Raw genomic sequence first — 25,306 nt, 5'->3', positions numbered from 1 at the left:
CGCGCCTGTGAAAAAGCTGGTTTGGCCAGTGTGAGGACAGGATTCTGGACTAGTTGGGCCCTGGGCCTGATCCGACATGTTTCCACTTACGCTCTTAATGCCCACCTTCAATGTTAAGACCCTGAACCCCTTTCGGCTAGTGGTCTTTGCATCAGCTTTGCTCTGGTTTCCCGCCCGGCCTCCCCAGTCCTCAGCCTCGGGGTCAAGCATGTGCAGAGGGGGTGGGGGTGTGCAGGGAGGTAACCGCGAGGTTTAACGGGCTCCCTCCTCTCAGGCGATGGAAAATCTCCTGAGCGAGCCAGTGTGCCCTTATAAAGCCTTTGTTTAGCCTGTGTGATGGGCTGTTGTACCCAGTGTCCCGGGAGAACGAGGCTCTAGGGAGGCAAAGATATTAACAAGGAGTGCCTGAGTCACTTTTTCCAAGGCTCTCTAGCTCCTCCGAGACATATATGGCCGGGGCAAAATAAATAAAAATAAAAACCCACCCCCCTCCAAAAGAAGGAGAAAATAAGAAACCATCTCCATCACCTGTCCGTCTCTCTTTCTCTGCACCCTGGCCTGCGGAAGCAAGGGATTCTGGGAAAGGCAGGGACTGTCGCCACCGTTACCTGGCAGTTGTCAAAAATTAACTGCCCCTCCCGCAAAAGTGAGAGTTTTAAAATTTATTTTTACGATTGGTATTCGATTTCTTCCCCAGCCTTGACCGTGAGCTCCCATTGCGGGCTAAAGCAATCTAAAAACACAACATGGAAGAGCTAGTAACACTGGGAACAAGTAATATCGGGAGCCAGTGTGGTGTGGTGTAGTGGTTAGAGCATTAGGCTGGAATCCGGGAGACCAAGGTTCAAATCCCCCCACAGCCACAAAGTTCACCGGGCGTGACACTAGGCCAGTCATTGCCTCTTGGCCTAACCTCCCTCGCAGGGGTGTTGTGGGGGTTAAAAAAGGAGGGTGTCTGCCCCCTTGAGCTCCCTGGAGAGAAAGGTGGAATAACGTTGTGGATTCTCCTTCCTTGGAGGCTCTGAAGCGGAGGTCGGGTGAACCTCTGTCATGGATGCTTTAGCTGAGATTCCTGCATTGCAGGGGTTGGACCAGATGGCCCTTGGAGTTCCCTTCCAACGCCACAATTCTATGATTCCCTGAGATGCAGAAAGGAAAGATAAACATGGCACCTTCAACTCCTTGTGAGGGGGCAGGAAAGGTAATGCTTAAATGCAACCAGTCCATCAATAATAAACTGTGCCAGGGTGGCGAGATGAAATATATCCAGTTTGGCACCATTGTACAATGGCAGGTCCTCTCAGCACCAACCAGCCCACTACGAAGAGCAGGCTGGATATTTTTTTCTTATTGATAAATGTATTGATAATAACCCGTCCTTCGCCAGCAGGTCTCCCAGAATTAAAAACAGGCCCTAGGGTGGGTCTCAAAAACAAGACATCTTAAGGGTAAAGAGGGAAGTCACAGGGAAGGTGCCAGACGCATTGCGGTGGGGAGGGAATTCCACAACTTTGGGGCCAACACAGAGAAGGCCCTCTGCTGGCCTGTCACCACCAACACCGAGGGCTGAGGAACTATCAAGAGGTGCCCTGCCTGCCGATCCCAGCACCCAAGGAGGTAGCCTTTCAGGTATTTGAGGCCTGTGTCATTCAAGGCCTTGAACACGAATGTGAGTGCCTTGAATTGGGCCCAGAAACAAAACAGCCACCAGTGCAATTGTCTTAAAATGGGGTTTTTAATGTGATATCGCAACAGAACCAATCCTCTTCCTCACCCTTTTATTTGCACTCCGCCCATCTAACTGCCCCAGCCACCCTGGGCAGCTCCTGACATATATAAAACACAAAAATACATTTAAAAACTTCCCTTCGGGGCTGCATTCAAATGCCCTTTAAAGGTTGCATAGCTGTTTATCTCCTTGACATCTGATGGGAGGGCGTTCCACAGGGCGGGCGTCACTACCGAGAAGGTCCTCTGCCTGGTTCCCTGTAACCTCGCTTCTCGCAGGGAGGGAACCGCCAGAAGGCCCTCAGAGCTGGACCTCAGTGTCTCCACTGAACAACGGGGGTGAAGATGCTCCTTCATGTATACTGGGCCGAGTCCATTTAGGGCTCTAAAGGTCAGCACCAACACTTTGAATTGTGTTCGGAAACATACTGGGAGCCAATGTAGATCCTTTAGGACTGGTGTTATACGGCCTGAGCGGCCACTCCCAATCACCAGTCTAGCTGCCGCATTCTGGATTCGTTGTGGTTTCCGAGTCACCTTCAATGGGGCTATTGGGGTTGAGGGGCTATTGGGTTGTTGTTTTTATTGTCATTATGTATACAAGTGGTCGCTCAGGTTGCAAACGTGACCCGTGCGGGATGCACATCCACAACCTGCAACGTTCGCAACCCGCAGCGTCACATCTGCGCACACGCGGGTTGCGATTCTGCGCATGCGCAAAGTGCAATTTAGTGTTTCTGTGCATGCGCGACTGCCAAAACCCAGAAGTAACCCGTTCTTGTACTTCCAGGTTTTGGCGGGTGTGTAACCCGAAAAAACGCAAACTGAAGCGGCTGTAACCCGAGGTATGACTGTATTGTGGTTTTGTATCTTGATTTTATTCTGTGAGACCCCCGGGTATAGGGCGGTAAGTAAGTAAGTAAATAAATAAATAAATAAATGGCCCACGTACTGAAGGTCCCCAAGCAAGGTAGTTTCTGAAGGAACTACCAAGGAACTACCATCTGCCTCTCCCACCCTCCGAATTTCCCTGCCTCCCACAATGCACACATGCAGAGACACGTATCTCCCCCCCTCACCCCTCCGCCCCCCCCCCCAATAAATCAAGAAGGAGGAGGAGATTCTCACCATTGCTCCGCGGGTACGAAGGTTAGGACTTTTTGGTTTTAACCAGCCCCTTCTGAACCAGGCACCGGTAGAACTCCTGGATGTACGTGTAAACGCACTTCCAATCGGGCTCCCTCATCCGGACCATGTCCTCCACATCCAGTAACTGGGGGCACTCCGCGTGCGTCCTGGGTGGTGGGGCAGGGTGGTGGGGTGCCAGGAAAGGGGAGGGAGAAGCCAGTGATCACAGCCCGGACAGATTTGGAAAGGGGGCAGGGAGGGACGGAGAGAAAAAGAAGAGAGACAGAAGGAAAAAAACAGAAGAAATACATAAATCCATTTCACATTCCTTTGTGTGTGTGTGCGTCAAACTTACATACATGCTTTTGGGGGGTGTCCCTCTGGCGTGCAATACAAACGAGGGTGGAAGGAGGGGGGGTCGATTGCACACGTGCGCCTGGGAGTCATTCCTCATACGGGGGGTGGGGGTGGGATAGGAAGGGTAGGGTGAGCGTGGCCAGAAGTGCTGTTGTTGGGGGCAGGTGCCATGAGCAGGTGTGGGGAACTCGAACCCGGATCTCGACAGCAAGGACAGTCCAACAGACGGAAAGGGGTTGGGGGGGGGAGAAAAGGAGATGGAGGGGGCGGGTTGGGTTGGGAAGAAAGGCGCTGTGCTCTGGTGCCTATTCCAAGGTGGGGCCTTCCTTCTATATGGACGCATATAGAGAGAGTGGATGAGGGGGGCCAGAACGCACCCCGCTGCCTCATCCCATCCTACCCCAGCCTTGCAACAGCGCTGCGGCACAGCCGGGGTGCCTGAAGCTAGTAGAGGGGGGCGGGCACAGGACGACAGCGACACAGGAGGGAGAGCGAAAGCAGCCCAGGAAAGCACCTCTGGTCCAGATCGTGGAAGGAGGGGGTCGGTCGCTCTCGTGGTCCACGGAGAGGAGAGGGGAGCGAGGAAGAGGCAAGTGGGGATCTCTGGCAGGTGAAACCCTTCGCAGGCAAATGCCCCTTCCCCTCCTCTTGGGACAGGACACTGCATTAGGCCCGCAAGGGGGAGACCTGGCTCAGAGAAGAGGAAACTCATCGTCCCGCCAGCCTGGGACATCAACAGAACGAGCAACTAGGAGTCATTGTGCAGACCACCAGGCTCCTGCAGCAAGGCTCTGGCACTCGTGAAAATGTCCTTTAAAAAGGGATCACTCTCAGGTCTGCTAGTAAGGGAAGCAGCAACGAAGCAAATCAGGAGCAGGGGAAGTGGAGGCCCTCAGTTTGACCCTCGGAAATCTCTGCAGTGGTTTTTGCCTGGCCGGGGCTTAGCCTTGAATGCAGATCATGCCTCTTGCTTTCACACAGGAAGCTAGTGTGGAAACCAGTCTACAGTGGTGCCTTGGTTCTCAAACGCCTGGTACTCAAACAACTTGGAACCCAAACACTGCAAATCTGGAAGTAAGTGTTCCGGTTTACAAACTTTTTTCGGAAGTCGAACGTGCTCTGTTTTGAGTGTTACACTTCTGTTTTGAGTACCACACTTCAGTTTTGAGTGTTACGCTGAGGTCTGTCTGTTTTTGCTACTTATTTTGCATTTTTGTTTTTGCGCCTCTTTGGGTTTTGTTTTTGTGATTGTGTGGAACCCAGTTCAGCTACTGATTGATTGACTGTGTGACTGCAGTACATTGTTTACTGCTTTCATTTTATGGATCAATGGTCTCGTTAGATAGTAAACTTCATGTTAAATTGCTGTTTTAAGGGTTGTTTTTAAAAGTCTGGAACGGATTAATCTGTTTTGCATTCCTTTCTATGGGAAAGCGCGCCTTGGTTTGGAACGCTTTGCTTTTGGAAGGGACTTCCGGAACGGATTAAGATTGAGAACCAAGGTACCACTGTACTGTAAAAAGCTAAAATTTGCACTGCTTGCTCCGCACACTTTAGACCGGGCCTTGCCCATCAGGGACTGCAGCCCTTGGGTGGAAAAAGGGTTCAAAAAAAGTGCTAAAATGCAGCATTTTTTTGTTGTGGTGGTTCCGTATTTTTAGGGCAAGGCATGTTCAAAAACCCTTATCCTGATACCTGCAAATGTGGGCGAGCAGTCCTGACTTTCCTGGGTGCTGTGGTCCGCAGGATCAGCCCAAACCTCTCCAGAGTGCCAAATCTTGCAAGTGGCCTGGCTCCCTAAATTTGCATGTGGAGAAGCAGTTGCTCAATGCTGCTCTGGAGAGGCCTACTGTCCACCTCTGGTTGGGAAGGGGACAAGCAGCCCACGGGGGAGAAATAAGAGACGAGAAAGCGAGACAGAGAGAGAACTCCCTTCCTTGTCTTTCTGCTCAGACCCGTTCCAGGCACAGAAGCGGCAGCGGCGTGCCCAGCCAGGCCCCGAGGGCGTCCGCAGCCCCGAAGTCGCTCTCACCACGCAACCCCAAGCTGCAACAGCGCACAACCCTATAAGAAAGACCTTGCAAAGAGGTGCAGGCACGCTCCCGCTCCTCCACACCAGCTCACAGTGTCCCAAGTGCGCCACCGCCAAATCCAAATTTTCCAGAGGTACCAGAACGTCTTCCGTCGTGGAAGAGCTCCTGCGCTCTGCATAAATAGCTGAGCCCCCTTCTCTTCCTACCTTGTGCGCGAGAAAGCAGCACGGATCGAGCCAGGGCCGGGAAAGGTCTGTCTGCAGGTTACGCGGCAAAATCCCAGCACGCTTGTGAGGCCCCGGCATGAACGGTTAGCTGGCTTGGGTGGTGCAAGAGCACAGTGAGGTGTAGTGGTTACAGCAGTCCTCCCAAAATGGGCAGTACTGCCCCCCTGGTGGGAGGCAGAAGGATCAACCGGGGGGGGGGAGAAGCAAGGGGGCAGCAGGGGCACACTGGAGGTGTAAATCAGACTTTGAAAAGTTGGAATCTCTACTCCAAGCCCACCAGTTTTGCTGGATTAATTAAACTAAATAGTTTTAATTGGATTTTGAGTAAGTGTGTGATTAACCGTTACTGTTTTGAAACTCTTATTCTGTTCCTGAGCGGGTCATGCAAGCTGTCGTTCTGAAAAATGCTTTTTCTAGGGTAGGGGGCATAGGGGATGAATTTATGGAACCAAGTCTGAAAAAGTTTGGGAACCACTGAGTTAGAGTGTCGGACTAAGACCTGGGAGACTAGGGTTCGAATCTCTGCTTGGCCACGTGAAGCTCACTGGATGTGACCCTGGCTGCCAGTCACCTCTCTCTACTTTAAAGGGTTGTTGTGGGGATTAAAAGGAGAGCGGGAAGACCACATGTGACAAATGCAATAAGATAAATAAATATTGAAGAAACAGCCACCTGTGCCCTTGCACGCCTCAAGAAGAAGAAGAGTTTGGATTTGATATCCCGCTTTATCACTACCCAAAGGAGTCTCAAAGCGGCTAACATTCTCCTTTCCCTTCCTCCCCTACAACAAACACTCTGTGAGGTGAGTGGGGCTGAGAGACTTCAGAGAAGTGTGACTGGCCCAAGGTCACCCAGCAGCTGCATGTGGAGGAGCGGGGAAGCGAACCCGGTTCACCAGATTACGAGTCTACCTCGCTTCACCACTACACCACACTGGCTCTCAAGAGATGCCTTTTGCCAGAGCTGTGTGTTTGTTGCGATTCTGCAGGTAACCATCAAAAGTACAACTGGGGCTTCAATCTTCCTAAGAACCCCAATCTTGCATTAAAAAAAAAAAGGCGGAACAAGCATGTTTCTAGACCTCAAGGTTGCAAAAGCACTCTGATTTTCCCAGTGGACAGCCGAGACACCCTAGAAGTCAGAGAGGGATGGCTGAGCAGTCCTCTCCCTTCCCCAGGACTAGCAAAAATGAAATAAACTGTAAGCATTCCAGAAGCCTGCAAAAAAATAATAATCAGATTTTGCTTTTCCCAAGCCCAGGTCTTTCTTCCTTTTGATGAGGCCCTGCTACATGACACCAGCCTTCTCCAACCTGGTGCCCTCCGGATCGTGTTAGACAGACAGTGTGGGCTAATGGTCAGAGGTTTGTGGTCTAGCAACGCCTGGAGGTTGGGAAAGGCTGGTGTCTGCACAGAGGGAGTGCTGCTTTCTGTCTAGACAACACAGCTTAGGAAGAAGAACAGGGGACGAGAGGCAGGCCTTATTCCCCACCTTGGGGCTTTACTGGGAGGTCTCTCCCTACCCCCCCAAGTCGTCCACCCAGTGAGACATTTTCTGGTTGAGAACCTCCCAGCCGGAAGCAGCACAGGTTTGTGCACAACTGAGCAGGAAACAGCCACAGCCCTGCAGAGAGGTGTCCGGTTAACTCATTGCCGCAGGATAGTTAAGCCAGCCTTCCTCACTATGATGCCCTCTAGTTTGCTTTAGATGCTACAACTCCCATCATGCCCTGCCAGTGCAGCCATTTTGGACTACAACTCCCATCGGCCTCAGCCAGCACTGACTGCTTGGACTACAACTCCCATCATCCCCTGCTATAACGGCCCTTTTGGACTTCTAGCTCCCCTCACAGCTGTAGCACAAAGCCCATAGAGAGCACCAGATTGGCCAAGGCTGCGTTAGGCAGAGAAAGAGAGAGAGAGAGAGAGAGGTATGCCAATAACCCAGAAAAGGCGCTAGACCTCTTGAAAGAAAAACAGGCCCTGCACCCACACTTCTCTCCCACACCCGGCGGGGGGCAGGAGCAGCCAAGGGGTACATACTCAGCCGCCGAGAACGCCATCTCAAAGTTGCGCCGCCGGTCCTGTGGTGAAAGCTGGGCATAATCGAAGGCCTCTGGGAAGAAGTTGTGGACAAGGGCGCAGAAGGCCATGCCGTCGCTCCAGCTGGAGGAAAAGTTCTGGATGTCGACGTGCTGCCGAGTAAAATAAAAACAAAATTTGAAAATTTCGTTTTATTTTTTTAAAAAATTGATCAAAAAACCTCAAAGCAGGGGTTTGCCAAAAAAAGAGAGAGATAATGTTAGCAGTAAGAAGAACGAGCAACACTAACTTAAAAATTTCAAAAAGAGAACAAGAAGAATGCACATTTAAAGAAGACTGGGAAATGTTTACTGAATATATGGGTGAAAATTGTGTTCATTTAAAAACGCTAGTTAACTTGAATTCAACAGTGTAAATCAGTTTTGATGAATGTAACAATGGATTACTGAATGGTTTAGTTCATGTAAAAGATGCAGGAATGTATGGTATGTAAAACAGACCTTGGAAATAGAAGAAGGGAAGTAATTTATTTAAGGTTATTTAAATGAATGTTTTGAAATGTAATTTAGAAAATTTAATAAAATTGTGTGTGTGTGTGTGTGTGTGTGTGTGTGTGTGTGTGTTAAAGACAACTATAGACTAAAAAAGAGATGAAAACTCACATAAACTGCTTTAGGCTTGTCTAACAGAATATTTTTAGCAGGCTCTGAAAAAAGTACAGTGAAGGCATCTGCCTGATATCAATCAGCAGGGAGTTCCAAAGTGTAGGCGATGCAACACAGAAAGTTCCAAGTTCTTACAACTGCAGCGCAGGTATTATGTGGCTTCTGAAAGAGGGCCAGTTCTGTTGATCGAAGCTGTTGAATGGGGTATGTGGGATAAGGAGATCTCTCAATCTGGGGAAGCCCGGGCAGAAAGGGGGCACAGGCAAATGGCAAACTAAGTTGTCGGGCTGTGCCAAAATGGCAAAACTGACCGGAAAGCTCAGAAACCAGAGACACCAAAACTTTAATAGGAAATGGGGAAAAATTATAATTTACCTAGAAGACCACTGTTAGCAGTTGAAAACACTAGCAGGGTTGCAATAACACTCGTAATGTAATGAGAACTATGGATATAATGGGGTTATAAAAAAAAAAAAAAATGGACTATTGAATAAACATGCAGTAGAAAAGAAGTAACAACAGAACCCGTGGAGGGAAGGTGGGAAGTCCAGAGATTCGGAGGAATCTTTTAATTGTGGATCTGTCGTGGTAGGATTATAACTTTAAATTTGTAAAACCAAATAAAAATTATTATTTTTTAAAAAGGAAAGTGGGCACAGGCCCGTCGGGGGCACACTCACCTCGTAGCCCCGTGTCTTAGCACGGCACCAATCCAACAACATTTGCTTGATGCTGCTGGCGTTGGGGACCCCAAAGCTGCCCGAGCGCTGGACAGCCACCCGGGACACGGCTGGGTTGGCTGGGCTGCGGAGAGAAGAGGAGAGCGTAAGAAGTTGCCGTATCCCAAACCAAAGCATTGCTCCCATTGGAAGAAGGAAACGGCCTCCGATCGTGGGGGGCTTGCTTGGAATACCGTATTTTCCGCTCTATAAGACGCACCAGACGATAAGACGCACCTAGTTTTTGGAGGAAAACAAGAAAAAAAATATCCTGAATCCCAGAAGCCAGAACAGCAAGAGGGATCTGGCTTCTGGGATAGCCCACAAAGCCTCCACAGGGCAGCGGGATGAAGGCACCCCGCTGCCCTGCGGAGCCTTTGCGCAGCTAAGCCAGAAGCTAGAACAGCGAAAGGGGGTGCTGCCTCTCCCTATTCTGGCTTCTGGCTTAGCCGATGCCTGCATTCGCCCCATAAGACGAAAACACATTTTCCCTTACTTTTTAGGAGGGAAAAGGTGCGTCTTATAGAGCGGAAAATATGGTACATCCACAAAGGAACGCAGGCAACTGCCTGCCGCCTTCCCTAAAGCCGAGCACCGCCACCCACTCCAGGACTTCTGCGCCAGCCACCCACACCTCATCCGAACACGGCGGGGCTCCTCACCTTCCGCTCTCCTTCTCCAGCTTCTCGATCATGGCCTTCCGGGCTTGCGAAGCCGACGTCTTGGGCAGGCTCTGGGCCTTCATGAGCTCCTTCTTCTTCTCAGCCTGGCGACGTTCCAGGGCGGCCAGGCTGCCAGCACGCCCAGAGGTCTCGTCCTCTCGCTCGAAGATGCTGCCAGAAAGGGACAAAGGTGAGAAAGGGCAGCAGGGGCTTGGAAGGAGACTAGGAGGTCAACGCTGGCTTCTCGCTGGTTCCCCACTTCCCTCTGCAAGTCTTGTGACCTTACTGCGGCAGCGAGACTGGTGACTGGGAGGGGTCGCTGAAAGATCTATATTGGCTCCCAGTACATTTCCGAGCACAATTCAAAGTGTTGGTGCTAACCTTTAAAGTCCTAAATGGCCTCGGCCCAGTACACCTGAAGGAGCGTCCCCACCCCAATCGTTCAGCCCTGACACTGAGGTCCAGCTCCAAGGGCCTCCTGGATGTTCCCCCACTATGAGAAGTGAGGTTACAGGGAACCAGGCAGAGGGCCTTCTCGGTGGTGGCGCCCACCCTGTGGAACGCCCTGCCATTAGATGTCAAGGAAATAAACAACTATCTGACTTTTAGAAGACACCTGAAGCCAGCCCTGTATAGGTATGCTTTTAATGTTTGATGTTCTATCGCTTTTTAAAATTATTATTAATATTCTGTTGGGAGCCGCCCAGAGTGGCTGGGGAAACCCAACCAGTTGGGCGGGGTATAAATTATTATTATTATTATTATTATTATTATTATTATTATTATTATTATTATTACAGCAGAGCCAGGGGGTTTTCATCTGTGGGTCTTTTGCTAGAGTGACCCCCACCAGCGGGTGCCCAACACAGGCTGTTGAAGAAAAACCCTGTCCCCATTTTGGATGTGAACTCCCATCACGGCTGTTTTGAACAATAATTCCCACCAGCCCCCAGCCAGCACGGCCATATTAGACTACAGCTCCCATCAGTCTCAGCCAGTGGGGCTGTTTTGGACTAGAACTCCCAGGAACGCCTTTCGCTTGCTTGCATGAAGACAGCAAGGGACGCACAAACCACACAAAAGGTAGCATCTAAAAATCCATTGCTCTTCCCACTTTCACCGCTGTGCCCTGCCAGGCGCTGGCATGTGGGCCCCAGAAGCAAATCCATCTCTCTGCCTGAAAAAGGTTCTCTGCCCCTGGGCTTAGCAGCTGAACCTCAGCTGCAGAAAGAAAACATGGAAGATGGCTGCCACGGAGCAAGCAAGAGGCAAGAGTCGTGGCCGTCCTCCTGCCCATGCCTCGCATCCTGCGATCCCTGCGTGGTAGGGGTTGGACTAGATGACCCTGTGTAGGGGTGCAAATATCCAGAGTGTGGGGGTCAGGTGGGATTGCTATGAGGAATTATGAAAAATGAAGCAAGCCATTTGTGTCCGCGATGAACACATTGCATTGACTGGGTTTGATTCATTGACAATAGTTTCGGATCGAATCCCACAAGCCTCTCCATATCTACCATTTGCTTTCTCTACACCTGACAGGCACGTATAAGCATTCTGAAACACATACCAGTTGCTTCATCGGGCATCCTCAGTACAAAAAGATAATAGGTTATTTTGATGTAGTTTGTTAATCTTTAGATAGATCTTAAGGGCCAGGAAGAGAGTTCACAAGGAGATGGTAAATCCTGCCTCTCCTGTTTATGACCTCCGGGGTTTCCTAAAAGCATTCCTCCTTGCTTCCTCTTTTATTTACTCTGGACTACTATGCATGTTCAAATTAGCTCTTTGTAGTTTTAACTTTTAACTTTGTCCCACGTGGCAGTTTTGAAATGTTCAGAGGAAATCTGACTGGTTCTTACGAACACTGTGTAAAAAGTTCTTTTGTGAATAAAACGACCTGGGCCAAGGGGTGGACAGGATATTGGCACCTCCTCCCAGAGTCTTGCTGGTCAAGCTTCATGTGTATTCTATTAATCAGAGTCCAATCCTTCCCTGTTTTGGGAACACTACAACCCTGGGGTCCCCCTGCCCACTCCGCAATTCTGCCGTTCTGTGAATGCGACAGGAGCTGTGCAATCGGGAGAGGAGCTCCAGGAAGGACTCACCTGCCGACTTTCTTGGAAGACGATGTGCTGTAGGACGATTTGGTCTGGACAAAAGTGTTGCCGTCTGCTGAAAGGTTGAAGCGTCGAGAGGGGTGGGAGACAAACATAAGGACCTCAGGTACCATGGAGGCAACAGGGCGACATGCCACGGACTGCGCCAAAAATCACCCTTTCACGGGTTTGAAATTTTATCGTGTTTTTAGCTTCCTTAACGGGTCGTGCAAACCGTTCTTCCGAAGAATGCTTTTTTATAGCGTAGAAGGCACCAGGGATGAGTTCATGGAACCAAAGGGACAGTGGCCGAAAAAGGTTTGAAAACCACTGAGTGGGTGTGTTGGACCTGGACCTATTAGACTCGGGTTCGAATCCCCACTCAGCAATCTAAAGTTCGCTGGGTCAAGTGGCTGCCTCTCAGCTTAAACCTACTTCACAGGGTTGTTGTGGGGATTAAATAAGATGGGGGTGAGAAGGGGGCAGTGGTCCCAAAAAGTGTGGGAACCACTTCTCTAACCACTACACAACACTGCAGTAACTTATTATGCTTTGCTCTTCCAATGTATTGGTGCTGACTTTAAAGCCCTAAACGGCCTCGGTCCAGTATATCTGAAGGAGCGTCTCCACCTCCATCGTTCAGCCCGGACACTGAGGTCCAGCGCCGAGGGCCTTCTGGTGGTGGCACCCTCCCTGTGAAACACCCTCCCACCAGATGTCAAAGAGAAAAACAACTACCAAACTTTTAGAAGACATCTGAAGGCAGCCCTGTTTAGAGAAGCTTTTAATGTTTAATAGGTTATTGTATTTTAGTGTTCTGTTGAAAGCTGCCCAGAGTGGCTGGGGAAACCCAGCCAGATGGGAGGGGGTATAAATAATAAATTATTATTATTATTATAATGTACCCTTCAAGCCCAGACATCTCAGGAAACAGAGAAACACTCAACACCACAATAAATCTGCTCTCAGTCCCATTTAGCTTGGCAAGAAAGAATAGCCCTCCCTCTTCCTGGGAGCCCCTCACGGCAAGGAAGGAAAGAAAGGTGCAGGAAGAGCCTTACTTTCCGATCTCTTCACGTAGCTGGACTCCATCATCATCGTGCGGGAAGTTTTGCTGCCATCATCTGGGAGGGGAAAAGCATAAGAGGGTAAGCAGAGTGATTATGGATCAGGCCAGAGGCCTACCTTGTCTGGCGCCCTGTTCCCCACAGTGGGAAGCCCACAAGCAAGACTTGAAAGCTTTAGGCTTTTCTCCCTTTGTTATTCCGCCTCTGGAAGGTGTACTAAAGGCTAATGGATGATCTAGGCGAGATTCCTGCACCGCAAGGGGGTTGGACTAGATGACCCTCGGGGTCCCTTCCAACTCTACAATTCTGGGATCTAGTCTGACCTCTCCTGCCCAATGCAGGAAATCCAGCTACAGCAGATGGTTGCCAGCCTCTGCCTCAAGACCTCCAGCAAGAAAGAGCTCTCCAAAATTCTAGGTACCTAGCCCCAATAGCCAAGCAGCTATTAGGGTCAAGAAGGAACATTTCCCTAAAATATTCTCCCCAAATCTACCCTCCTATAACTCAATCCCCAGTTAGACCCAATCTTGTTCTCAGGGGAAGCAGAGAAGACGACTTTGCCCCCTTCTGCCTGATGACAGCCCTTCAGCTATTACACTCCTCCTCTGCCTGATTTTCTCCCGGGTAAAAATAAACAAGTTTCCTTATTTTATTTAGACCTAACCATCTTGTCTTCCGCTGGGCCTGCTCCAATCCAACTAAATCCTTCTTAAAGCACAGCGCCCAGAACTGGACACCGGACTCCAAGCAGAGAAAAAAGCAAAAGTCTTATTTCTCACGACTTGGAAACTCTGGCGCAGGCGACGCCGTCTAAAATTGCATTAGCCCTTTTCGCAGCCGCATTACAGGGCTGCCTTGTTACCAGTAGCCGTTGCTACTAGCCTTGTTCTCCACACATTTGTCTAATCCCCTTTAGCGCCCTCCCAAGTTGGGGGCTGTCATCATTTGCAAATTCCGGAGTCCAGCTAGCTGCTGCATGAAGAATCCTTTCTTCTTGCCTGTCCTGAATCTTCCAACATTCAGATTCATTGGATGACGCAGAGCTCCAGTATTTGGCAAAATGCATCTCCCTATCTTTACCGGGCAGAATTTTATACCCCTTTACCATGTTCCCACATGCTCACCGTTTCCCCTAAACTAAAAAGAACCAAGCATTGGAAAAACACTTTCCTTGTAAGGAAGTTGCCCAAAACCTCTTAAACCAGGCTTCCTCAACCTCAGCTCTCCAGATGTTTTGAGACTACAATTCCCAGCATCCCTGACCACTGGTCCTGCTAGCTAGGGATCATGGGGGTTGTAGGCCAAAAAAACATCTGGAGGGCTGAGGTTGAGGAAGCCTGTCTTAAACACTGAGCTTGTGCTTTTCCAAACCTCTCTCAGCTCTACAATATCCTTTCTGAGGAGGGGCTGTGATGGGTCAGATGGAAGCCCTTAGCCTTGAAGCCAAGAAACTGCCTTAAAACAGGCCATCAGGACATGGAAGCTGCCTGACACAAAAAAAGAACATTGTGTCCATCTAGCTTAGTACTGTCTGCACTGACTGGCAGCAGCTCTCTGGAGATTCAAATAGGGGACACTGACAGGAATCGAACCTGGGACCTTCTGCACCAAAAGCAGGTGCTTTACCACTGAGCTACAGCTCTTCCCTTGCGCTGTCTGGCAATTGGTCCACCTAGCTCAGTACTGTCCACACTGACTGGCAGCAGTTCTGCAGGATTTCAGGCAAGTCTCTTGCAGGTGTACTTGGAGATGCTTTTGGGGACTGAACCCGGGACCTTTTTGCACGCAAAGCAGATTATCTGCTGGCCCTTCCTCACGCGTCCATCCCTCTATCCATCCCAGTGCTGCCGACTCTGACTTGCAGCCACAGCTCTCCAGGGTGCCAGCCAAAGAGAGGTCTTGCTGAGCCCCTTTTGACTGGAGAGGCCTTGGATTCGAGGGTGCAAAGGGTACTTCAGCCCATCATTCTCCCTACAATGGAGGAAGTCCCGGGAAGTGGACGGCATGAATCACGGCCGAGCGAGGAGCGCTTACTTCCCAAAAGAAAAGACTAACTCAGATGCTCTAAAACATGGCCAAAGAACAGAGAACAGAGGACAGAGAGAGAGAGAGAGAGAGAGAGAGAGACGAGCCATTCCAAGCTTCAGTTGCCAGGATGAGGACGTGGAGACGGCCCGAGAAGGCACCAACCATCCCGGTGCAAAAAGAGAAGAAAAACTGCCAGCGGTGACCCCCAATGCAAAGAGGAGAAATCAGGACACTTTCCAGAGCAGAAAGAAGAAGGCGTCTCTCCACGGGGAGAGCAAGGACCCCAAAGAGGCCTGAGTTGACATCTGGGATGCGTGCTGCGTGTCTCCCCCCGGAAGCCATGCGCTCGGAAGGAAAGGCGGAGCATCCCCAAACCCCCAGCTGCTCCTTACTGGACTGGACAAGGCGTTGGGTCTTGGTGACGGTGCTGATGGCTGAGCCATCGGCGGACATGGCACTCTGCCGGGCCGTGGTCTCTGTGGTGTGGGTGGCCCCTCTCGATTTGGCTTCCTGGATCCGCAAGCTGCGCTCCTTTTCTCGTTGCTCTGCAAAACGCCACGTCCCAGAGGGGTCAGGAACGGCGGCAAGAACGGCGGGAGGAGGGCAAGGCTACAGGAGCCACGGGGGGCCTTGCTGTGCCTTTTAAACAAACCAATCTTTTAGCGCTGGAACTCCCCGCCTATTGACAACCAGGCAGGCCCCTTCCTTGCACAACGCTGGCCGAAGACGTTTTTGTTTAGGAAAAGCTTATCCAGACATGTGGGAAGCTGGTCTGTGTTTTGTGTTGTTTTCATTTCACCGTTCCTTTTCATTTCCCTGAAGATGGCTTACAACTGTTGCTTTCAACAGCTTTTACTGATACAGCCATACCATGGAAGTCAAACGGAATCCGTTCCGGAAGTCCATTCGACTTCCAAAACGTTCAGAAACCAAAGCACGGCTTCTGATTGGCTGCAGGATGGTAAAAGTAAGTGTAATTTAAAAAATGATTAAAAATTATGATATATGTAAACTGCTAAAGATGAGGTAAAATGAAAATCAGATAGGGGGGACTTGGGGAAGCTCACTTAACAATGTTTAGAAAAAATAAGGATAAGACAATAATTTGTTTGTTTTTCTGTTGGTGTTGTTTATTAGTGTTATAAAATGAATAAAAAAATGGGGGGCGGGCGGAAGCCATGGAAGCTCCATCAGACGTTCGGCTTCCAAAGGAATGTTAAAAAACCAGAACACTTCCGGTTTTCGATATTCCGGGAGCCGGAACGTTCGACTCCCAAGGCGTTCCAGAACCAAGGTACGACTGTAGTTTCATAGTTCTGTACTTTTTGGAAACCGCTTTAAGGATTTTGTTTTGTGAGAACAAAGCCGTACATAAACCTTAGGGAATAAAATATACTGTGGCCAGGAACCCTTTATTTCACAGATTTGTTAAATTTTAAATTTCACCCTTCCTCCAAGGAGCTCAACAGTAGCAGCTGTGAGTCTCCTAAAACACCACTGGTTTGATCCTCACAGCAGCCCTTGGTGGCGGGGAGTTAGGTCAAGGGACAGTAACTGGCTCAAGGTCACCCAGTGAGGAGGGGGGTTTCTTCACTCAACTGCAGATACGTACAGATTGCTGCATATCATAGGAACACAGGACGCTGTCTTACTCTGAGTCCATCCAGCTCAATACTTTACACACTGACTGGCAGCAGCTCTTCAGGCTGTGGCACAGGCATGGCCATAAAATGGACAATGCAGCCATGCTGGCTGGGGGCTGACAGGACTCGTAATCCAGTTGTAGTCCAACAGCAGGCTGGCGAATACTTGTGTGAATCCGGTGGCTTTTGCACAGCAATTCTTAGTGCCCATTTGCCTCCCACTCCTCTATAGTTTAAGTCTTCTCATTTGAGGACTAGATTTCTTGAAGTGTGCAATTATAAAGCTCCCCACCCCCCAAAAAAATTCCCAGGAAGGTACCTCGCTTCCGCTGGCGCAATTCCCGCATGGCGGCCCGTATCAGCCGCCGCTCCTCAAAGTCTGTGGTCTGATCCAGCTGCAGGGAGAGATAAAGAGGGGTTATTACTAGCACTGTGGTACCTCGGGTTACATACGCTTCAGGTTACATACGCTTCAGGTTACATACTCTGCTAACCCAGAAATAGTGTTTCAGGTTAAGAACTTTGCTTCAGGTTGAGAACAGAAATCGTGTTCTGGTGGCGCGGCAGCAGCAGGAGGCCCCATTAGCTAAAGTGGTGCTTCAGGTTAAGAACAGTTTCAGGTTAAGGACGGACCTCCGGAATGAATTAAGTACTTAACCCGAGGTACCACTGTACTACTTCTCTCTCTCTCTCTCTCTCTCTCTCTCACACACACACACACACACAGCTTTTCTCCCTTCATTTAAAAAAAGGCATGAAAAGTCCTTCTCCCAACGAGGAAAAGCCGCTCAGAGAAATTTAATTCACACAGATGTAATTCTGCAAGCATGCAGGCGAAGGGCATTCAAGTTTAATTTTATTTTTAAAAACCTGGAGAAATGCTGCCAGTCAGTGCTGACGATATGGAGTTAGATTCTAGATCCTTGGTTTTATTATTTATGTTTAGAAGGATCAGCAGCCTAACTCAGTTTAAAGCAGCTTCTAAATTTGATCATCCCTTTATTTTGGAACCATGAGGACTAGGAACTTATCTTATTTTGAAGTCAAGCCCTTGGGCTCAGTGGTAAAACATCAGCTTTGCATTATGTTTCCATGATCATTCTGGCTGCACCTGTCATGGGCCAGGAATTGGCTTCACCTGTTGAGCAGCAGCCTGAAGGAGCAGAAGGAAGTGACTCCACCTGCTGCTGATCAGCCTTCTTGCTCCTGGTGTGAACCAGGTGGCTCCAGGTTTCTTAAGGACTGTTTCCGGCCACAACATTGGTGATTCCTGGACAGACCTTGCCGCTTCTTGCTTCTCGTGACCTTGGACTCTTAGCTTTCTTGACGCCTGGACCGTCTGACTATGTGAACTGAGATTCTCCCGACCTTAGGACTGGACTGAACCTTGCATACGGACTCTGCCTCCAGGCAAGTACCCCCCTGAGACTTGGTTGGCTGGCATCTCCCGCCACTGAGCTCTGCCATGGCTGAGCAGCGTAAGGAATAGGACAGCATCTTTACCCACATCTAACAATTAGTTTCTAGGTCCAAATTCAGAGTGCTGGTTTTGACCTATAAAGCCTTAAACGGCTCAGGACCGCAATACAGTGGTACCTCGGGTTACAAACGCTTCAGGTTACAGACTCCGCTAACCCAGAAATAGTACCTAGGGTTAAGAACTTTGCTTCAGGATGAGAACACAAATTGTGCTCTGGCGGCACGGCGGCAGCGGGAGGCCCCATTAGCTAAAGTGGTGCTTCAGGTTAAGAACAGTTTCAGGTTAAGAATGGACCTCCGGAACGAATTAAGTACTTAACCTGAGGTACCACTGTACCTCAAGGATCGCCTCTCTCCATATGAATCTACCCGGACCCTCAGATCATCTTCTGAGGCCCTCCTTCGTGTGCCTCCTCCCTTAGAGATCCGGAGGATGGCAACATGAGAACAGGCCTTTTCTGCAGTGGCTCCCCATTTGGGGAATGCTTGGTTTAATTATTTGCTTGTGTTTTATCCTGTATTTCATTCTGTGAACCACCCCAAGATCTTTTGATGAAGGGCAGTACAGTGGTACATCGGGTTAAGTACTTAATTTGTTCCGGAGGTCCGTTCTTAACCTGAAACTCTTCTTAACCTGAGGTACCACTTTAGCTAATGGGGCCTCCTACTACCGCCACTGCGCAATTTCTGTTCTCATCCTGAAGCAAAGTTCTTAACCCAAGGTACTATTTCTGGGTTAGCGGAGTCTGTAACCTGAAGCGCCTGTAACCCAAGGTACCACTGTATATAAATGCAATAAATAATAATAATGTCTGTTCTCATCAGCCACAGCTAGTGTGACCAATGATTAATGTCCCCTCCTGGCGCCTCAATTATACATCTTTTGGCGCCAGGCAAAAACGTTCCTCTTTAACCAGGCCTTTGTCCGATTAACATTCTTATGTCCTTTAAAATGCGTTGGGGTGGTGCTGGTTACGGGTTTTGTTCTTGTTTTTATTCTACATTTTGTGGTTTTTATTTTGTATTTGGAACGTGTGCAGAGGAGGGCAACCAAGACGATCAAGCGTCTCGTTTTATGAGGAGTGTTTGAAGGAGCTGGATATGTTTAGACTGGAAAAGAGGAGGCTGAGAGGAGATACGATAGCTGTCTTAAGAGCTGTCACGTGGAAGAATGGAGCAAGCTTGCTTTCTCCTGCTCCAGAGGGTAGCACTCAAAACCAATGGCTTCAAGTTACAAGAAAGGGGATTCCAACTGACTTTCTGACATTCAGGGCTGTTCAACAGGGAAAGGGTCTCCCTCAGGAGGTTGTGGACTCTCCTTCCTTGGAGGCTTTTAAGCAAAGGTTAGATGGCCATTTGTCATGGATGCTTTAGTTGAGGTTCCTGCACTGCAGGGGGTTGGACTAGATGACCCTTGAGGGACCCTTCCAACTTTGATTTTCTGCCACCCTGAAATCTTCAAATGAAGGGTGGTATACAAAATTTAATAAACAAGCAACACGCTTTCGGAGGCTCCCTAGCGAGCAAAATGACACCCGCTTGTGGCAGGAGGCAACCCACCCCAGATCCAAACCCTCTCCCAAACATTGATAATTATTATTATTATTATTATTATTATTTATTGAATTGATTTATTTATTTACTACCCGGAGGTCTCAGGGCGGTTCACAGAACAAAAACATTTTGCTCCAGACACACAGACAAACATGCACACACCCTTAAAGGGAAAGGGAAAGGGACCCCTGACCATTAGGTCCAGTCGCAAACGACTCTGGGGTTGCGGCGCTCATCTCGCTTTACTGGCTGAGGGAACCGGCGTACAGCTTCCGGGTCACGTGGCCAGCATGACTAAGCCGCTTCTGGTGAACCAGAGCACACAGAAATGGCGTTCACCTTCCCACCGGAGCAGTACCTATTTATCTACTTGCACTATGAGGTGCTTTCGAACTGCTAGGTTGGCAGGAGCTGGGACCAAGCAATGGGAGCTCACCCCGTTGCGGGGATTCGAACCGCTGACCTTCTGGTCGGCAAGCCCAAGCAGAGCAGTGGTTTAAGCCACAGCGCCACACACCCTTACCCGACCCCAGATATGTGAAATATATCATCACTGAAGCAGTCAAATACAACATTTCCTGTTACCCAGAGTGGACACACAGGGGAATGATGCTCCAGACAGGGAAAACTTCCTGTCATACAAGTTCTGGCGTATCCTTCCCCTGTCTGTGATCAGGTAGATGGGCAGACCCTAGAAAGGGGCTAGTCACACAGCCATCTTCCTCTTTTACTCTTTTGCCTTTTTTTTGCTCTCTGCTGGCTCTTAGCCAGCAGCACATGGCTCATCCTTAGAGGATGGAAGCCATAAAGTAGAAAGTCCGAGGCCTAGCTCAGACTTCTTTTCACTACAAATGTAACTGTAACCACAAGATAAAGCCTGCCTCCAGAATATTACAGTGGTACCTCGGGTTACATATGCTTCAGGTTACAGACTCCGCTAACCCAGAAATAGTACCTTGTGTTAAGAACTTTGCTTCAGGATGAGAACAGAAATCGTGCTCCGGCGGCGCAGCAGCGGCGGGAGGCCCCATTAGCTAAAGTGGTGCTTCAGGTTAAGAACAGTTTCAGGTTAAGAACGGACCTCCAGAACGAATTAAGTACTTAACCCGAGGTACCACTGTACTGTGGACTGAATGTTAAGTAAACTTTATTCCTACTTTCAGTCAAGACTGTTGCATTATTATTATTATTATTTTTAAGAGGGAAATAAAAGGCGAAACTTGCTAGGAGCAAGCCAGACTGGACTGCTCAACTTAAAAGATTCTAACGAATCCATCAACTTGCTTCCAGCAATCTGCAAAGGAATATGCTATGCTGCTTGCTCACTAGCGTGAGGGAGGAGGGGTAATATTTAATCCATATATCCTCTCCTACTTTCCTCAACATTCCCACAAGATACCCAACCCAGAAAATCAGCTGTGACTGTTACCACCCTGCTGTGTGCCACGGAGTCCCAAATTCACGCCGCTGTCGCCAACACGTACCATCTTATCCAACACATGCTCTTCCTCGATTTTGCTCAGCTCTTCAGCGCTCAGGCGGCTTCGCTGGTGCAACTCCTGGGCCTGTGGCTTCTCTTTCTCGGTGCCGTTTGACAACGCTGAGTCCGCTGCCTCCCGGTGCACCGGCACCTCGGCTTCCATCTGAAGCAAAAAAAGAGGATGACACCAATGTAGGTCAAGAGCAACTTGGAAGATCATACACGGGATCTTCCACGCTGATTATTTTTTCTTTTCTTTTTGACTCATTCCATTTATAGTCTTACCTTCTTTCCTCCAAGGAGTTCAAGGTGGCTTAATTAGTCCCCCCCCCCCATCCCCATGTTTTCCCATGCATTTTTTTTTATTTTTAAAAAAATGTAAGAAAAAGAAAAGTTTGCAGAAGGAAAATAAGAGGGGAGAGAGAATGCCAGAAGTAAAGTAGCGTCAGTGCAAACACGGAACACAAATGCAGCCGAAATATAGCCGTAACTCGGAAGTCGAACGGAATCCGTTCCAGAAGTCTGTTCGACTTCCGAAACGTTCAGAAACCAAAGCGCGGCTTCCGATTGGCCGTAGGAAGCTCCTGCAGCCAATCAGAAGCCGCGGAAGTCGTTTCGGACGTTCGGGTTCCAAAGAACACTCGCAAACCGGAACACTCACTTCCGGGAGCCGAAACGTTCGGCTCGCAAGGCGTTCAGGATCCAAGGTATTGCTGTGGTTTAACAAATACTTCTGCATACTTGGAAAAGGAAATGCCGTGGTCGTTACCGGCATTGTTGAACAAATAGCGGGTCAAACAAAAGAGTTAATCTTAAATGCCTTACTTTCTTATCACATGTACACCACACTAAGAGATATGGTAAGAATAAGGTATCATAAAATAAAAAAAGCATGGGTGTCTTGTAGCTTACTGGTTGTATTTTTATGGGACTCCATTCTCCTCCCACCCCCCACCCCCAATTGATTTCATTCTTTAAAAAGAGAGCCGAGATTCTCCGACAGGTGAGTTCCATACTTAAATAACACTTGTTTTCAAATACACCCAGGCCTGCATCTACCGAGGGGAAAGCGGCTCTTTGGTTGATGGGCCGGCTCCAACACGAATCTCCCTGATAAACTGTGTCAGGGGATTTCTAGGGGGAGATTAGAAGGGCTTACTCAGAAGCGGTTTGCTGATCAGGGATCAAGGTGGAGCTGGCACCTCATCGCAGGGACTCGGGAGCACAATGCCAGCTCCCTGTCAACACGACCCACACACAATGCCACTTGGGATGCCCGCCAGGTTTAAAAGACACCACAAGGGCACCGGCACTTGCATAGAGCCGACAAGGGGGTGAGGGGCAGCAATAGGCATTGCTATTATTTATTAAATCTCCACCCTGCCTTTCAGCAGAGAATCACAGGCCCGTTTACAATACAGAAGCACAAAAATACATGCTGTAATAACAAACAAAAACGATTAAGCTTCCCCCCAGTTTAGAAGACCATAGATTGTTTAACCATTGGTGCCTAAAGATACATAATGAAAGCACCAGGCAAGCCCCACTGGGGAAAGCATCCCACAAGCAGGGTGCCACCACAGAAAAGGCCTGTTTTCGCGGTGCCACCCTCCATACCTTTCATGTCAATGCCAAACTAATCCCCCTAGAGCGGGCATGGCCAAACTTGGCCCTCCAGCTGTTTTGGGACTACAATTCCCACCATCCCTGACCACTGGTCCTGTTAGCTAGGGGTGATGGGAGTTGTAGTCCCAAGACAGATGGAGGGCCAAGTTTGGCCAAGCTTGCCCTCGAGTAAAGGATACATCAAGGGGCTTAGCTTGGTCAGGATTGAGTAGACACTTCCAAAGTTAATGCTAAATAAATGTCTTCTGGTAAATGAGCAGCTAGAGGGCAGTGAAAATTTGTGCCCTGGTCTTTTTAGATTCATCTGCCCATGTACCAGCTGAAGCCAAAGGGGTGCATCAGATACCAGATGTGAAATATGTTGGCATTACAGTCATACCTCGGAAGACGAACAGAATCTGTTCCAGAAGTCCATTCAACTTCCAAAGCGCGACTTCCGATTGGCTGCAGGAAGCTGATGCAGCCAATCAGAGGACCCGCCGGACATTCAGCTTCCAAAAATAATTCGCAAACCAGAACAGTCACTTCTGGTGTTCGGGAGCCAAAACGTTCAGGAAATAAGCTGTTCAAAAACCAAGGTACAGTGGTACCTCGGGTTACATACACTTCAGGTTACATACGCTTCAGGTTACAGACTCCGCTAACCCAGAAATAGTACCTCGGGTTAAGAACTTTGCTTCAGGATGAGAACAGAAATCGTGCTCTGGCGGCGCAGCGGCAGCAGGAGGCCCCATTAGCTAAAGTGGTGCTTCAGGTTAAGAACAGTTTCAGGTTAAGAACGGACCTCCAGAACGAATTAAGTACTTAACCCGAGGTACCACTGTACGACTGTATTTTCAGCTCTCCTACGCCACTAGAGGAATCTGCCAATGCGTCTCTGTGTGGAATGATGGGAGTTGTAGTTCGTTTGAACAGCCGCCGGCTTGTCATCCCAAGAAAAGCACACCCGCTGTTGCACGTAGCGGGTTATGGGTGCTCCAAACAAGGAACGGAAGATCACTTTTCTAGTTCACCACAGAATCACAGCTAAGCAACCTGCACGCCACAGTCCCCCGCTCTGTCTGCAAAGCTCCAATTTACAACTTGACAGGTCCTTGTTGACGGCAGGACACTGTTCCGCAGGCTTCTGGCAAATCCCAGCACAAAACCGCCAGCGCCACGAGATCAACAACAGGAGAGGGGCCCAGCTGCTAGCGGGGCTCGCAGATTCCTGGCCGGGGGCCCCAGAGCTCAGCTGCTTGTAAAGAGAAGGAGCCTTTCTAACAAGCCGCGGCTGAGGAGGCTGCCACTCACGCGCCTCCCCGGCTCTCGGCCAGTGAAAGGCGACCCTGGGCAGCTGCTTGGGCAGGAGTTTCGCATCACCCACCCCAGCTGGCATGAAGAGGAGGAGGAGGAGGAAGGGCCTGGCTGGTGCAGGTAAAGTGCCAAGCCACAACCACTGGGCTCTGCACACCTGTCGCCCGAGCAGGCGGCTGTAATCCCAAACAGAGAGGCAGCTAATCCACCCTGGGTGGGTTGAGCGGGGGGCGCAAACAGCCTGCTCTGTGCCCGCTCCAATCCAAGGCCGAGAGGGCTGTGCTTGCCAGCCTGGTGCTGCGACAAGCAGGAGAGGGCTGGCGTGACATTTGCCCGCAATAAAGGGTGACCATGAACTTCAGAACTTCCTCCCACAAACCCACCGATTGGTGTCAGGGGAGAAAGTTGCTTAAGCAATATACAGTACATATATGTTTGTTTCTAAATGTGTGTGTGTGTAGCCCTGGCTTCTGGGAGAAGCCTGACATTCACCCTTAACCCTACAGGCGGTAGCAGCACCTGGTCAGCTTGGCACTCTGCACATGCCTAGAGGCACCCTTCTTCATTATGTAACATTACTTCAAATTGCTGTTTCTTTAATGAAGCAGACTGGCTGGTGTTGGGGAGGCAGGAGAGGGGAACATGCTAGGGCTGGGAAACCATGATGGGCGTTGCTTTTTCCTACATACACCACGAAAGTCAGGGGGGGTGAGCAGAAGGGCTCTAGCTAAAGGGCAGGGCATCTGCTTCGCAAACAGAAAGTCCTAGGGTTTGATCCCTGACAGCAGGGCGGGGAGGAAGAAGGCAGTGGCCAGCCACACAGACGACCCCAGGTGCATCAGCCAGGGCACCAAATGACATGGCACCGCTGGATCCCTGAAGCTGCCAGCTGCGGCTTAACCCAATGATAGCCTCCCACCGGCACCATGCAAGCGGCAGCTACCGGGAGCCACCCTCTGGAGCACCATGCAAGGGCAGAGGTGGCTCTGTGATCGGTGCAAAGGAAAAGGGGGGTGAGGAGGCTGCCCGCTGGCACTCGCACAGCCAGAGAAGAAATGAGGGCAGGGCTGGCAGGCAGGCAAGCCCCACTCTATCATTTTTATTTTAGTTTGTACAAATAACTCTTGCATTCAAATATAATCAATTTTTCTCTGAATCCTTGGACTCCCCTGTGATTTCCAACATACTTCCTTTTATACTGTATCTTATAATATCATTCAAACTTATATTCAAATTTCCATTTTGTAACCACAGAATTATTACCATACAAAGTGTTATATTGGTCCTGCTAATATTTTTAACTGTGTAAAGGTAAAGGGACCCCTGACCATTAGGTCCAGTCGTGACCAACTCTGGGGTTGCGGCGCTCATCTCGCTTTACTGGCCGAGGGAGCCGGCGTACAGCTTCTGGGTCATGTGGCCAGCATGACTAAGCCGCTTCTGGCGAACCAGAGCAGTGCATGGAAACGCCGTTTA

General features: G+C 49.5%; 1 protein-coding gene across 8 annotated transcripts in view; it reads right to left on the bottom strand.

Annotated features, from left to right (window-relative positions):
* The window catches only part of SMTN (smoothelin), an 82,325-nt gene that overhangs the window by 3,720 nt on the left and 53,299 nt on the right, over positions 1 to 25,306 (bottom strand). For 3 of the 8 annotated variants that reach the window (XM_080986207.1, XM_080986210.1, XM_080986214.1), the window contains 8 exons: positions 20,913 to 21,071; positions 16,715 to 16,790; positions 15,145 to 15,297; positions 12,719 to 12,781; positions 11,667 to 11,733; positions 9,562 to 9,732; positions 8,861 to 8,984; positions 7,516 to 7,667 (listed from right to left, as the gene is read on the bottom strand). In XM_080986207.1, the coding sequence (XP_080842333.1) occupies positions 7,516 to 7,667; positions 8,861 to 8,984; positions 9,562 to 9,732; positions 11,667 to 11,733; positions 12,719 to 12,781; positions 15,145 to 15,297; positions 16,715 to 16,790; positions 20,913 to 21,071 (965 nt within the window). Of the gene's footprint in view, positions 1 to 2,856; positions 3,024 to 7,515; positions 7,668 to 8,860; positions 8,985 to 9,561; positions 9,733 to 11,666; positions 11,734 to 12,718; positions 12,782 to 15,144; positions 15,298 to 16,714; positions 16,791 to 20,912; positions 21,072 to 25,306 lie in introns of all 8 variants that reach the window. The other 5 variants (XM_080986209.1, XM_080986211.1, XM_080986208.1 and 2 more) reach the window with 5 other exon arrangements.

This window comes from Podarcis pityusensis, assembly GCF_964106645.2.
Source record: "Podarcis pityusensis genome assembly, chromosome: 16".
Classification (NCBI taxonomy): domain Eukaryota; kingdom Metazoa; phylum Chordata; class Lepidosauria; order Squamata; family Lacertidae; genus Podarcis; species Podarcis pityusensis.
Note: the sequence above shows the minus strand (reverse complement) of the source record. Positions and strands in the feature narration are given on the sequence as shown.